We start from the raw sequence: 16,154 nt of genomic DNA, 5'->3' as shown, positions 1-16,154 counted from the left end.
TTCAGCTTCAGTTCCCTTAAAAGATTTAATGACTCATACTTTGCAAAGAATCTGTGCAGTTCATGAACCTGTGCTAAGGCACTTGATATTGAACGACAAAGCAATAAAAACAATGACACTAACGTGTAAGGCTGGTTTTGATGGTGCTACTGGCCAAAGCATTTATAAACAAGTTTTATCAGAACCCGACATTAACAGAGATTTAAAGCGCGAAGAATCATTATTTATTACTTGTCTTGTCCCATTGGATTTGACTGGATTTAACAACAGCAACGAAAAGGTGCCTATTTGGAGAAATCAAAAGTCGTCCTCCACAGCCTATTGTAGACCCATAAGATTTGCATACAAAATGGAATCCAAGGAATCTGTGATTGAAGAAGATCAGTACATTAAAAGTGAGATAGAAAGCTTGGGTATGATTTTATTAGAGGTTTGCGGATCTTCTATTGAAGTGAATTGTATTATTGAACTTACAATGATTGATGGGAAGGTTCAAACAATATTATCTGAAAAAAATAACTCATACCAATGCTGTTCAGTGTGCGGTGTCTCTCCAAAAAATATGAATAGTCTTGATATCCTTAATATAGATTATACTAACAGAGAGTTCAAATATGGTCTTTCCAGTCTTCATGCATGGATTCGATTTTTTGAGATGTTATTGCACATTGCATATAAAAAAGAAACAAGAAAGTGGCAAGCAAGATCTAAAGAACACAAAGAAAAGGCATCTGTAGCTAAACAAAAGATTCAGACTGATTTTATGAACAAAACGGGACTTGTTGTTGATTTCCCTAAAAGTGGTGATTCTGGAACAAGTAATAATGGCAATACCTCAAGGCGTGCTTTTGCAGCATATGAACAAACAGCTGAAATTCTGGGTACTGACCAAAACCTTATATTCAGATTTTACATTATCTTGGTAACGCTCTCTTCAGGATATGAAATAGACTGCTTAAAGTTCAAGGATTATTGTTTTGACACTTTTAGACTATATGTGTCCCTTTATCCATGGTATTACATGGCTCAATCAGTTCACAAAGTATTGATACATGGACATGACATAATTAAAAGCCTTACATTACCCATCGGACTTATGTCAGAGGAAGCTCAAGAGGCTAGAAATAAAGACTTTAAATCTTATCGCGAAAATTTCAGCCGAAAAGCATCCAGAAAAGCAACAAATACTGATCTTATCAATAGACTCCTAGTTTCCAGTGATCCTGTTATTTCATCATTGCGTAAATCAACATCACGCCAAACAAATCATAAAGCATTTCCTTCAGATGTTTTACAATTACTTAAACAAACTTCAAACGATATTATTGTTTTATAATTTTTTGATGTAATCTAAAATTGATAACCTTTTCTTGTACTATTTTTTGCTTTTATTATTCCTAAAACATTATTAGCTAAATACTCAATTTTTATTCAATATAGGTGGGTCAAAAATCCGATAAGATATTCAAATATCAATTTACCACTTTGTAACTAAGGAAAGTGTCCGGTAACTAAGCAATATAAGTATCCATAACAACTAAATTTAAAAAATTATGACTTTTGTAAGAAGTGTGATCTCATATTGGTACTCATGCCAAATTTAGTGAATATAGCACTTATAAAATATCTGCAGATAACATAAGTAGGTTGTTGCTAAGCAAAATAAAGGTATCCATAGCAACGAAATAAAAAAATATTACCTTCATAAAAAGCGCAGACATCATATTAGTACTCATACTAATTTTAGTGAATATAGCTCTAATATTAAATTAGTTATGAATTTTGTCCAGTAAAAGTGCATTCTGGCCCACTGTGCGCTGGTAGTGCTAAAACCGGCAGCATATTTTGAAACCCTATACAGACTCAGAATAGGTAGAGATATGCGCAATCTGATTCGCTGATTTTGAAAGAGATGCTTTAGCGCGTATGTTTAAATCAAAACGAATGTCAAAAAACGTATTGAATAATAAAAGTGAATTTGAGTAATTTCATAAAAAACCAAATAATAATAGCAAAAAAAAATATGATTTTTCTATCCAATTTTGTGCAATATAGTACAAATACTTAAACAAACCCTCAAAACTCAAAACATCCGTGATTTTCAGAATTTTTTCTTAAAAATAAAGATTTAAAAAAATTAGTTTGTTTTTCTAATTCTAAGATATAAAAAAGATATAAAATTTACCTACTAATATCAATAGACTATTATTAACTTGGTATAATTTTTTTCAAATTAAGTTCCCATTTATCCAATCATTTAGCAAGAAAAGTATTTTGAAAAAATAGCCTAATTTCTTTTTAGAACTTTACACTTATTAGTCCCATATATAAATTATATACAATACTAAAAAAAATTGAGAGTATTGCTTATTGGTTGTTATAGCTTGCCCAGATGATTTGCAACACTCTTAAATTAAAAGCAATTGTAAGCAAGAGCAAATTTAGATATCCTTTGGTAATGTATAGCAATAAAAGATCACAAAGCATTGTAGCATAATAAGCTATTAGAAAAAATATGTAACCTGATGTCCACAAGTGTGTTTTGATATAGTAAACTGATTACCAAAAGCAATAAACTCTCAACTTACCACACCTTTATGAAAAACTAAGTGTAAAAAGGTAGAAACAAGAAAGATTGCAAACATGCAAGTTCATGTTGTGGTTTATTTCGATTTCAAAACTCAATACATGTTTGTTGATATATAGCTTTTAACCTGAATAAAATAGTCATTATTGTATTCTATAATTAATATAAAATGTGTATCCTTTAATATCAACTGATGGTAAATAATATTAAATAAAGCAGCAAACTTTGATAAATTTCATATATTTATAATGCTAATAATTTATTTTACATTATATACTCCAGAAGAGAAAGAAAATATGTCTGCTCTAAAAAAATTAGAAAAAAAATCTTAAATAAAATGTACTCCATAATTACAAATTTTATTTATAGTTTTATTATGTAATTTTTGATATAACCAATAAAAACAAGTGTTCTTTTTTTAAATTTCTGTGAATATCTCTTGTTTATAAATATAAAACAGAGATGCGTTATGTTTTATTTTGATGTAATATTAATAATTTTTTTGAAAACTTGCTTCTTCAAATGTAAAAGCTAATTTTGATGAAGTTATTTTTATTACAAAAGTTGCCATAATTCACCTTTATTTGGTTAAATTTTTTGACTTTAATACTCAGTAAAGTTTTAATGTTCAGTGAAAAAACAAATATCACTTTTTTTGTTAAATTTTCCAATAGATTATTATCCAATTTATTATTCAAATTATTTCCATTAGATTAATATCCCATTTTCATCCTATATAATATATATAAAGAAAAATATTGATGTACGCCTAATCAGCCTTCTCAAAATTTAGGTTGAACAGTATCTACTTCAGGCTTCGTAGATTTATATGGAACATGTAAGCTAGTTTGGCAAAACATCTGTAAAAATTTTCTTTTTCCAAAATTTTAAATGTTAAAATGTTTATAATTAACGATGCAGTAACAAGCTTAGAACAACCTCTACCTCAGCTTAAAATTTATACTTTGCATATTTTAAGTACTTTACCAGTAGTCTGGTGCAATTGCATATAAACTTTGTATCGAGCATGCTTTATAGAACACGGACATTATATTTGATGAGAAACACTAAATTTAGAAATCTTGCAAAATTGCACACATGCAAATTCAAGTGAAATATTTCAAAAGTTTATACATACAAAGCACATTTTATATTAGCAAAAATATTTATAGCATGACAACTTATTTTGTTCTTTTTTTTGATAATTTTCTTTTCTTTTTTTTATTACTCTTTTTTCATTAAAACGATTGATTTTAACCACTTAGTTTAGTTTTTTAAATCTTTTTTTTTTTCAATTACTGCAATACAAAAAATGCCACAATCATTTGCCATAATCCACTTTTATTTATGCCATAATCCACATTCATTTGGTTAACTTATTTGACGTCAATACTTTTTCTTGCTTTTAATGTCAGTGTTTATATGTAACTGTACAAAAATTACTGTTCTGTAGACAAACATAAATATCACTTCTTTTGTTAAATTTTCAAATATTTTATAACTTAATGCAGCCTGCCAAAATTTTCATAAATTTAAAAAAAGTTTTTAATGGTTTAACACGATGTTTTATTAAAGTTACGTAATAAAAAATATATCAGCCTCCTCCAAACTATGGTTGAAACAAAGCATGAAAACAAAATCTCCTCAAAGCTTATATATTGACATGGAACATGTAAGCTAGTTTTGCAATTATTAAAAATTTTCTTTTTTAAAAAACTCTAATTTTTAACCCTTTATAATAAACATGTAAATCAGTTTATAAATAAAGTTCTTCACCAGTACACGAAAAACTGCATTTAAACTTTGTATGCAAAAGTGCTTCACTATTAGTCTCGTACAACATACTTATATATTTTAACTATGTATTTGAGAATGCTTTAAGGCCAAGAGCATATTTTAAGAGAAACACATTTGTAGATTTTTTCAAATTTACTTCAGCACATTTTTTTTTTTCGTTTCTTAAAATTAACAATAGATAAAATCTTTATCACCAAGATAAACTTTATTGAAATTTTTACGAGTGAAAATTCTCTTGTACAAATAGATTTTGATACATTTTAAATACTCTGAAGAGTACTAAAATAAAATGAATTTCCTGTGTTGATAGTAACACATGACTTGTATTGATAAACTTAGTAGGGTAGGGTGGGGTAATATGGATTGTTCGGGTAATATGGATATATTCAATAAGTGTCCATGGAGTAAGTTATCTGTACATAATTCTAAAACTTGAAAATTACCAACAGTTTCTACACATAATTGGCTTCTTTTTTTTTGCGTTAAAAATGTTTATATTTGATTTACATAAAGAGTTAATAAATAAAACACGTTGTTTTGAAAAAAATATAAAAAACATTATGTTTTAAAACTTTTGTCTGCAGACTCCAGTAATATTACTTATGGAAGTTTAATGATGTACATTCATTAGTTGGACCATGATGTAACAATATGTAAAATTTAATTTATAAGTTCTCTAACCCATATTGATAAATAAACAAAAATCTAAAATGGGGTAAAATGGATATACAGGTAAAATAATAGTGGGGTAAAATAGATATACAAATTATATAAAATCCTACTCACATTATAGCATTTTATTACAAAAACACAAGCTACATGACATTTAAATATACATTTATGCTCACTTTTGCTTTTTAATATAGTATTATACATTAATCAGTGACATATAATAGTTTTATATAATACTTCTGAACTATTTAAATTAAGATCATAGTTCAAATTTGTTTTCCCTGAATGGCTAGGGTAAAACTCTTATCTAAATGTTTTATATTTTATTTTTGTATTCCTCTTTACTTTATAATTAAATTATAGACTTTATATAACTAAAGTTTGTTTTAAAATATTTTAGATAAAATAATAAAACTGAAATAAATTATTATACCTCGTGAATGCCAATGCAAGGCTATTGGTACATATGATCACAGCAAACTAATGACTGCCATACAACTTGTTAAGGAAGGAGAGTCAGTATACAGTGTATCAAAGTCTTCTAGAATTCCTTATGGGACATTATACAGACGATCCCATGATCAAATCCAAAGGAATGACAAAAGAATCGGAAGCGGTCGTGGGTTTGTTTTGAATAATACTGAGGAAAATCTTCTAGTAGAAGCCTTGATGTACTTAGCTGATAAGGGTTTTCCACAATATAGAGAAGATATCAAACTGACGGTTAAATCCTATATAACATTGATTGGCAAAAAAACTCCATGCAAAGATGACAAGCCAGGGAAAGACTGGTGCATGTCTTTTGAAAAAAGTTGGAATGTAGTCCTTGGAAAAAGAAAACATGACAAAAGCAAGAGCTAATGATCTTTCTCTAAAAAAATTGTCTACCTCCCTTTGTCGTCTACAAAGCCATCCATCTTTATGATGCATGGTGTCAAAATTGACCAGAAAATGCAATGTATGGTGTAACAAAATCCGGTTGGATGGAGGGCTATATTTTTGAAAGTTCGATTGACAGGTTTATTATACATGTAAAGGATTATAAAAAGCCTGTGTTGCTGCTATGTGATGGACACAACAGCCATATAACAGCCATATAACATACTGTTAAAAAGGCTCTGGACAATCATATAATTTTACTTTGCATACTTCCGAACACAAGTCATGCATTACAACCTCTTGATGTTGGTTTTTTTGCTCCATTGAAATCCCATTGGAAGAAAATCCTTACAGATTGGTTAAGAGAAAGCAGACATAAAAGTGTTGACAAGTCTGTATTTCCAACTTTACTAAAAGCTCTTATCAGTAAGATAGATAACCAACTCCTGAAAAGTGGTTTTAATGGTAGTGGTCTTTACCCTGTTGACAAATCAAAACCTATGAAAAAGAAAAAAGTGAATTTGCAACCAAAGCATGAGGAAGTAGATAAGTTTAACAAAAAAGAAAATGTTGTAAAAAACCTGCAGAGAGCAATCGATTCTGTACTTACACCTAGCCCAAGTCAACCTACACTGACAGCACTTGCAAATTCAAAAAAACGCAGAGCACGTGTCCAGGTCAAAAAGGGAAAAATTTTAACAGCGCAAGATGTTGTCGCAAGGTTATAAGAAGAAGAAGAAGAATAAAGCTGAAAAGAAGACTGTATCAGTAAGTAAAAGAAAACTGCTTGACATAACCAATACAGTTTGACTTTTTAAATACGTAAAAAGCAATGAGTGTTATATTAAATTAAATATAATGAGTATCTTTATATCAAATATAATGAGTATCCGCATTACCCCACCAGTGGGGTAATTTGGATATATGAAAGGTGTTGTTAAAAGAGGATTAGTATGTTAGTTGTTTAAAATATATTTATGTTTTACTCATTGTGATTTTATTGTATACACCCTGAATGTAAAGAAAAATAACAAAAGTTTTTATGGTGGCTTTTAACTAAAAAAAAAAATTATGTTAGAAAAAAATGTATCTAAAATTCTATCCGTATTACCCCTCCCCACCCTATATCATTACTTAAAAATTTATTTCAAAAATCTGTTTGTTTTGATTTTCATTATATTTCAACAAAATCGCACTTGCGATTGCCTCTCTTTCAAAATCAGCGAATCAGATTACTCATTTTTCTGCCTATTCTGAGCCTGTGTAGGGTTTCAAAATATGCCAACCAGCACTGCTGATAGCGCCATAGATTCTAGATGAGCAACTTGCTTGGCTTGTCAATTTCTATTTTATTTTTTTCTTTGTCAATTTTAGAATATTCTATTCTAAAATTGTTTTAAATGAGTAATATAAAATAATAATTTGGAAACTAAACTTTAGTATTTGTAAACTTAATAATAAAAAAAAAACTTATGAAAATTTATGTAAATATAATATGCCTTTATTACGTTTTACGCAAATAAAACATGGATGATACGTTTCATTTCAAGTTTCTTTTTTGATTCGTTTAATGTTGTTATTTTCTATGTAGGTAACCTACCAATTTTTCAATTACCTTGATAAAAAAACGTTTAAAACTTTTTATGAAGTATGCTCAATACGAATAAATGTCATAAATCAGAGCTGGCGTCACCCGCGGGCCAGTGGGACACTTTTTTGTGTGAATAAATTTCTAGATATAGAGGACTTTTTTAGGAAGTTGACAATCCCCTCCACTTTGAAAACCATGTCGTCGGCCCTGTAAATTCAAACTTTAAAATAAGTTATTAATACTTTTTATAAAGCTAATTTAAGGTAAATCTTAAAAATGACAATAGCAATCTTAATTAATGGAGGTTAATTTCAGAAATTTACCTCCATTAATGACGTTTTTAAAAATATTTTTTCTAAAAAGATTTTTGTAACTTTCTTAACTTACAATACAGCAGTAAACATGTAAAATACAGCAGTAAACATGTAAATAAAGAGTTTTTAAATGATAAAAACAAATTGAAATAACAACAACAACAACAAAATAATAAATGTAACGAAAAATCTAAACAACAGTCGTCAATTAAAAAATATAGGTTTTTTTTTAATTTTTAAAAGACCTTGTTAATTAATGAGTTTTTGACCTTGCTAGTTGACTACACTTTTTTTCACAAAATGAAAACGATTATTCTCGATCAACTTTCTAATTCACACTACCTTACTTTTGCCCTCTACTTTTTTCTAAACAACCTATTTTTTTAATTTTTCAATTTTTATTTTATGAAACTTTAAAAACAGGACTTTTTTTTAGAAATTAGATCCATGGTTTTGACTTGAATATTACATCCATTTTTGTTAATCTTTTAATAGTAGCATTAATATCAAGCAATTTATTTATAGTGTTGATAGTTTTAGGAAGCAAGCTATTACAGTCATTGTCACAAGAATCATTAGCAATCATTATTTTAATCTTTTTTGAATTCAGTTAAAATGATGCCTTGTTAAATACTTTCCAATTCCTTTATAGACAGCTGTTTTTTTGTGTTAGGTGTTACTTTTAAGATGTCATGAACAATCAGAAATTGAGGAATGTGATCAGATATAGATGTAGCAAAATTTACTGCAGTAAGATTATTTAAGGTTTGAAAATATGTTGTCAATTAATGTTTTACATTAATTAACTAAACGAGTAGGATTGATAATATGATGCAAAAAGTAGTTAAAAAATAGTAAATAAAGAGTTCTTGAGTTGAATGTTAATCACTTCTAATTAAATCTATATTAAAATCATCTAATAGTAATACAGTTTTATTTTCTTTAAAAAGTTTGTCAAGTAATGGTAAAATATGGAATCTTAGACTAATAATTTAACTTTAAACTTTTTACAAAATAATTCAATTTTAGACTAACAAAATTGCTGTTAAGAAAATTAATTTAAAGCCTTTCTATATACCCATGGTGTTGAATAAATAATTGCTTGTTCACGCGACACCATGGATACATTATACTGGATACAATATAGCTGATTTGTCCAAGAAGGACAAATTAGCTATAAGGTATCCCGTATTCAGTCACCTCTGAGCACAAAAAACACCACAAGTGATGACAGTCCAAATGAGACTCATGATGTGTGATGTTGAAGATCAAAAAAATGGGTCTTAAGACAAAAAATTAGAGAAAGATAAGCCACACTTTTTAACTGAGGTTAAACTTTAGACTTATTTAATGACCTTCAAATATCCTAAAAAAAGGCCAATTTTCTCAATCTCACCTTAAGCAGTAGCTTCTTTGCTGCGTGAAGCTAATGTGAGTCTTTTTAGAACTAGATATGCAACACTGGCTACATGTTATTTAATTAACAGATACTTAGAGACTCTTTACTGGTTCTAGTAAAAAGTTCCCATAGCCATCTTTATAATTATAAGTCTTTTTAGAACTAGATATGCAACACTGGCTACATGTTATTTAATTAACAGATAATTAGAGACTCTTTACTGGTTCTAGAAAAAATTCCCATAGCCATCTTTATAATGGCAACGCAAAGTTATTTATTCTGGTTGCGCATATCTTAGTAATAAAAGAGAGCATTGAATCTATATAATAGTCAATGTAATAACTTACACCCAACATGTCTGAAAGATTTGTAGTTCAAGGTTGTACTTCTTCTGGGAATGCAGATTACTAAATACATATGTTTGTAATGTCTATGGAACTGCCATAATTACAAGGCTCACTATGAAGTGAAGAATTAACTTCCTTAATCTGAATTTGTTATAGATAATCACAATGTGGAACATCAATTTTTTGTAGACCTACAAAACTCTGTATCTATTTGCATTAAATTGTAATTATTGAAAAACATTGTGAACAGTTTGAAATTAGAAGAATAGGTTTTTTAATAGCTTAAGGAAACATTTGAAATAGTTTTGACAGGTGCCTAACTCAAAGCTGGTGTTTTCATCAGCCTTTAATACTTAAAGTAGGGCACAATAGCAATTTTTGACAAACTCTTAAAAACTGGAGCTGCAGGCATGAAATGTCTCTTTCATTTTTGATTCATTGCATATATCACAACAGATGTTTTAGGTTTACCAAGTTTACACTATGTGATTACACAACCACTTTTTCTTTAAAATGTTTCTGTCTTTAATTTCCAAAAGTATAACAATGGTTTCTTGTAACTTTAGTGAAATGAGTATTTGCTATTGCTATGATTAAACTAGACATAAAGTATCTGCTAAAGGTACTTTAAATAAAATTTAATTCATTTTTTCTATTGTATAACCTTTTATTGTATATATTTATGTATAGTATAAATATGTATTATATGCATACATCTTCTATTGTATTTTTTATATATGTTCTTATATATATCATTGATGTACAATGTGATCAGTAAAAGTTTAAAAATCTTATTTTCAGGAAGATTATTTGAATTTGACATCAAACTAAATCCACTGAAATTAACTAACTCAAATAAAAATCAATTTGACGCAGCTATTAGTTATAAGGAGAGATTATGGCCTGGTGCTATTATCCCCTACACATTTGGTGAAACTTTAGGTAAGTTATAAATTAATATTTTAATTATTTTTAATGTTCTTCATCGTGATTGATGCAAGCAATAAAAAGTATATAATTATATTTATAAAATTGACTTCTAGTAATTAATTATTTTGTGTAACTTTAATAAAATTTTTCAAAAAATAAGTTTAAAAGTAATTTATTTCAAACGCAATTAAAAAGGTAACAAAAAGTAATTTTCGCTTTGAGTTTGAGTTTTTTGAGTTTATTCAAGTGCTTATATATTTTCTTTTTTCTTAAGTTTTCTTTTTTTAATTTGCTTCCTAGTTTAAGTTTAGCTTATTGTTTCTTTTTTAAGGGCATTTCAAAAAAAAATCATTTGCATGATCAGCATTATTATTAGATTATGTGCCATTCTTGTCCAAGCCTGGTTACATTGTCATATGAACAATGTAACCAGACTGGTTATATTTTTCACATGAAGTTGATCAAAGACAATTTTTTTGTTTGTAAATTTCTTGAATTGGCTACTGCTTTGCATTTTTTTGATAAATTATAAATAGTTTTTTAGAAATATTAATGTTTTTAATTTAAACTATTAAAAAATAATTTAAATATAAAACTTTATTCAAAAATATTTGATATTTTGAGTTTACCAGAGTTATGAAATGGCTATTAGGAGGTTACATCTCCATATAAGTCTGTGGCAGTAACTTAAAATATTAAAAAATATTTAAAAATTGTTATGTTTATTTTCCAGAAAATTTTTATTTTAAAGTTTGGCGACTGTTGATTTCTTGGTATTTTCTTGTTTTCTTTGATCTGTAGTTGTTTAGGATGATTTTCAATACTAACATTTGTTTTCATTGCTTGAACCATTTCAGCTGCATATATTTGGTCATTAATAAAAAACTGAAGGCAATTAGTTATTTGCTCAAGTACCATCTTTTCCATCAAGTTGCATCTTTTCTCTCTTTTTTCCTCTGCACCTTGATTGCCAACGTATTGTCAACTTATGCCATTAAACTTGTACCTCTACCATCTCCTAGCTGAGCAATAAAAATGCTTTGTCTTTTGGATTTTGTATTGAAACCTCAGACTCAGCAAAATGTCAAATGTTTTTTCTTGGGATTCAACAAATGGTTTCTCTTTAGCTTTCTGTGTAACTCCACCTCTTTTTCTATAAATCTGCTTTCTGTAAATTTTTAAACTCATAAATCTTCTTAAGTCTCTCTATTGCTCCCAATTGCATGCTGCATTATGGATATCGGCAAGTGAGCTTCATTCAAAAATCTGAAACTGTTTTAATGGTAATGGGTGTGCTTTTACAGTACAGTTTTGTGATACATCTTTAACTGGTGAAGACTGTTAAAATACTGTAGAGCCTGCTTTCTTGATGGAAGGCTTGCCCCAAGAATAGAATCATTGGTAAATCTAACTAACTAAATATCCGTATCAGATCTAGTTAAAGGCTTTGAACATGACATTCTGAAAATAATGATAAATATTGTCAACAAAATCATGATGGGCAACTGGTAAAGTTCTATTGTAATGAATATCAAAATTTAGGTGATTTTCTTGATTAACTAGATTTAGAGTTGGTTCTAGCCTGTTAGGTTAAGGTTTTCTTAAGAACTATACATACTTTTTTAATATTTAGTATACACAGCTAAAAAAAAATAATAAAAAAATAATTAAAAAACAAATGGATTTTTCATTAAGAAGTAATAAGTAGTATTAACCTGTTCATAAAAGTATAATTGTATTTCTGTTGCAAAATTGTGAAAAATTACTTTTGCTTATAAAATGTAAAAAACACTTATCTCACTTATCTTCTACTTGAAGTTTCACCATTGCTGGATCATCAGGAAGAGTTACTAAATCTTAAAAAAAATTCAATTTATAGAAAAAAATATTATACAGGAAGTTCTAAATTATTATAAAAAAATTTTAATTATTATATTTTTTTTGTTAACAGGAAGTTACAGAAAGTAATTATTAAATAAATTTCTTTGGAATGGGGATAGTTTAATTTGGTCATTTGTTTTTATGATTTTTAGGAGGTATTTATTTTCGTGCCTACATTTAGAAATTAATTCAGATTTTTTATTTAATAAATTTTCCTGATTTAAATGAGTAATTATTTAAGTGAGTAATTATTTCAAATTTTTCTTGCAAACATAGCATACATTTTTTGGAAATGTTATTATAGGCCGGGGCAGATTTTAGAATAGACCATTGTAAGTTAAAATTTTTATTTTTTTCTTTTAAATCCCAAATATATTTTGACAGCATAGTCTTTTTTGAATATTTTTTTTTTGTGTGTTTAAACAATTGTTTGTGGTTGGCATAACGTTTTTTCCATTCCCCCTCGGTTAAGCCAATATATTGTTTATCAGGGTTATTTTGTGAGGAAACAATGCACTTGTAAATTACATTTTTCGAAAGGCATTTTCCATTTAGAGGGCAATCTATTTTTTGTCTACAATTACAATAATCAGTGTTTTTATGTTTTAAATGTTCATTTTTATTAATTACCGCAAAGTTGTGACCTTTTATAATTCTTTCTAAATTTTTGTACAACTATAACTTACTTTAATGGTATTTCTGTTAAAATTCTTATGTAATTTATTAGAGGGAGGAAAATGTTTGTATACTAATTTTAGAAAAATTTTACCTATATTTGTTAAAACATTTTTGTTGTACGTGGGGTTGAACCAAATTATGTTTCTGTTTCTATTACGCTTTTTTGCAATTATAGATTGTTATTGATAAATTATAGATTATAGATTGTTACTGTATTGATCGCAAATCTCCGAAATGGTGGCACAGGTTGTTTTGGGGTCTTCTGGACATCGCCAATTCATATGTAATTCATGGACTCATTATGGAACAAACAACTGTAAAAGATTTTCGACGCTCTGTTACTCAAGGCTTGGTGACAATGAAAGACGCTAGTCAGAAAAGAAAGACTTCAACTGATAATACTGAGAAAGGTGGCCCTTCCAAAAGATGCAAATCTGGGTATTCCGCTATAAAAGACGTTCGCTTGGGTAATAGGGCATCCATTGGCCTACTTTCGTAGAAAATAGGGGAAGGTGTGAGGTTTGTAGTTTGAAAAAGATTCAGTCGAAACCTCATGGTATATGTTCTCATTGCAAAGTGTTTTTGTGTGTAAATGAAAAGAAAAATTGTTTTGCTGAATACCACGAGGTCAATTTGTAATTAAAAACCTATTTATTTAATTATATATATATTTAATATTGGATCTCATAGTTCCTAACATTGTAATAACACAAAGTTCCTGACGGTACTTTTAAGTCTAGGTCTTGGAAATAGTACATCTAGGTACAATAAAAGTCTTAAAATAATCTGAGCGTTTCCTTTTACCTACCTTATTATGATAATAAAGTTAAAAAGCGGAAATTCGTCAAAAATTACTACCCCGGCAGGATAGGGGTAAAGTCTTGACTATCTTTCCGAAACTCGATTTTTTTTAAAACATTAAATATTTTTTTTCTGACTGTCGCAACTGTTTTTTATATTTAATGAGTATTACATTATGAATAATGAGGAGAGAAAAAAGAAATCGAGCGATAGTTGTTCAAATTAATGTTTTTTATTTTTTGCATCATAATTTGATTGGTAGCAAAAAGACGTTAAATAAAAGCAAACTTTTTATGTATTATTTTTTTTAATTACGCAACTTGGTTTTTATCATTTCTCTTAGAATGTTACAAAAAGATGATATTTAAATAATAATAAATAAGGAGTACGTACGCAGAAGGGGGTGGTTGTTATTATGTTAGATAAAAGTCATCTTTAATTTTTGACGCATAAATTTTGCTTAATTTAAATTTGGATTCATAAATTTTGCTTATAGAATTATTGAAATAATAAAAATAATGAAAAAAAAATTGAGTCGCCCGGTCTGCATCAAAATATTATATCCGGTAGCCCTTCGGAAGATTCGGGTGGCATTTGCCATCGGGCGACTGCTAGTGTACACCACTGACATGTATATATACATATATATATATATATATATATATATATATATATATATATATATATATATATATATATATATATATATATATATATATATATATAAATTAGTAAAAACCTTTATCTAACTTTTTCTTCAACTTGAAGTTTCACCAATGGTGAAAAGCAAAAAAGCAATGGTGAAACTACAAGTTGCAGAAAAAGTTAGATAAGTGTTTTTTACTAATTTGTTATTGCTCTGTTCTTTAAGAACATTGAGCACTCTATTTGCAAAATACACTAACATAAATTACAATATATATAAATATTTGATGTATTAATCTGTGTATGTGTATGTATATATATATATATATATATATATATATATATATATATATATATATATATATATATATATATATACATACACATACACAGATTAATACATCAAATATTTATATAAATTATTATGCAACATGTTTTATTTTTAACCTTTAATATAAATATTTATATATAGCTCATATAGAATCAGCACAAAGAACTATTCAGCAAGCAATAGCAGAATGGGAAAAGGCAACATGCATAAGGTTTATTAAAAAAACAAATGAAGAGGATTTTGTTGAATTTGCAGCTGGAATTGGGTTAGTTATTTCACTTAAATAGAAATAAATTGTTACTATTTAAATAATAATAAAATAAATAAAGGCCACAACTTTTATTAAATAATAGGAATGGTAATCTTTTTTTCTACATAATTGTTGATTTATTTTAATTATTGCATAGAAAAATTGCAGTAGCAGAGCTAACCAAGATGAGTTCTCTTCATTCTCAAATACTATTTAAACATTGAGTTGCCTAAGCTGACATTTGAGCTTTTAATTAAGGTTTTTTCAAGTCTTTGATAATCATAAAAGCTTTTTCAAGGTTTTGAAAATCATACTCACTCTCTACAAAGCTGCAAGCAACCTCTAATTAAGTTGGCAAGCGACTTCTATATAAGTTGTCAAGCAACCTCCAATTAAATTGCCAAGCAACCTCTAAGTAAGTTGGGAAGCAACCTCTAATTAAGTTGGCAATCAACTTCTAATTAAGTTGGGAGTTAACAGAAAACAAAGTAGAGAGTTTTTTTTTAACATTAAGCAACATTTACAGTAAAGAGGATGCAATTAAGTTAAATGATGAGTCACACTAGATTAAGTTATGGTTGATGGAACAAGTGATTATAACTTGCTTGAGCACCGAGCATTGTAATAGTAGAGAGAGATATACAACTTCACTACAATGAAACAGAGATTAAGTTTAGCTGCTAAACTAGGTTCAAAAAAAAGAAAGGCCTTAGAAGAACTAGCTCAAACTAAAGAATAGAATCTGAAGTAAGAAAATGGCATGAATGATAGAAGCAACCTTAGCTGATGCTAACTTTGCAATGGATTGAAAATGAATGAATTAAAAACACAAGAAATGTCTATCTATTAGAGCTCCTAATTTTTTTGTGTAACTTTGGAAATTGAAAAAGAACCTTAAATAAAGTTTGAGTATAGCAGAGTTGTTATAGCCATTGTCAAAAATATCCCTGCAGCTTCAACTTAAGAACGGTTAAATAAAGGTTAAGAACTTTTGTATCTGTAGAAGAGACTTGTTTTAGAAGAGAACTTGATTCTGACTCATAACAAAAAAT

The 16,154-nt window shown here is 28.0% G+C and overlaps 1 protein-coding gene across 5 annotated transcripts in view; it reads left to right on the top strand.

The window, feature by feature from the left end:
• Window positions 1-16,154, top strand: part of LOC100209117 (tolloid-like protein 2) — a 50,406-nt gene that overhangs the window by 19,727 nt on the left and 14,525 nt on the right. For 4 of the 5 annotated variants that reach the window (XM_065792413.1, XM_065792411.1, XM_065792410.1 and 1 more), the window contains 2 exons: window positions 10,388-10,528; window positions 14,994-15,117. In XM_065792413.1, coding sequence (XP_065648485.1) covers window positions 10,388-10,528; window positions 14,994-15,117 — 265 coding nt within the window. Of the gene's footprint in view, window positions 1-4,013; window positions 4,260-10,387; window positions 10,529-14,993; window positions 15,118-16,154 lie in introns of those variants that run through there. The other variant, XM_065792414.1, reaches the window with a different exon arrangement.

The sequence above is a fragment of the Hydra vulgaris genome, chromosome 03 (genome assembly GCF_038396675.1).
Source record: "Hydra vulgaris chromosome 03, alternate assembly HydraT2T_AEP".
Classification (NCBI taxonomy): domain Eukaryota; kingdom Metazoa; phylum Cnidaria; class Hydrozoa; order Anthoathecata; family Hydridae; genus Hydra; species Hydra vulgaris.
The sequence above is the reverse complement of the archived record's forward strand: the minus strand, read 5'-3'. Positions and strand labels throughout refer to the sequence as shown.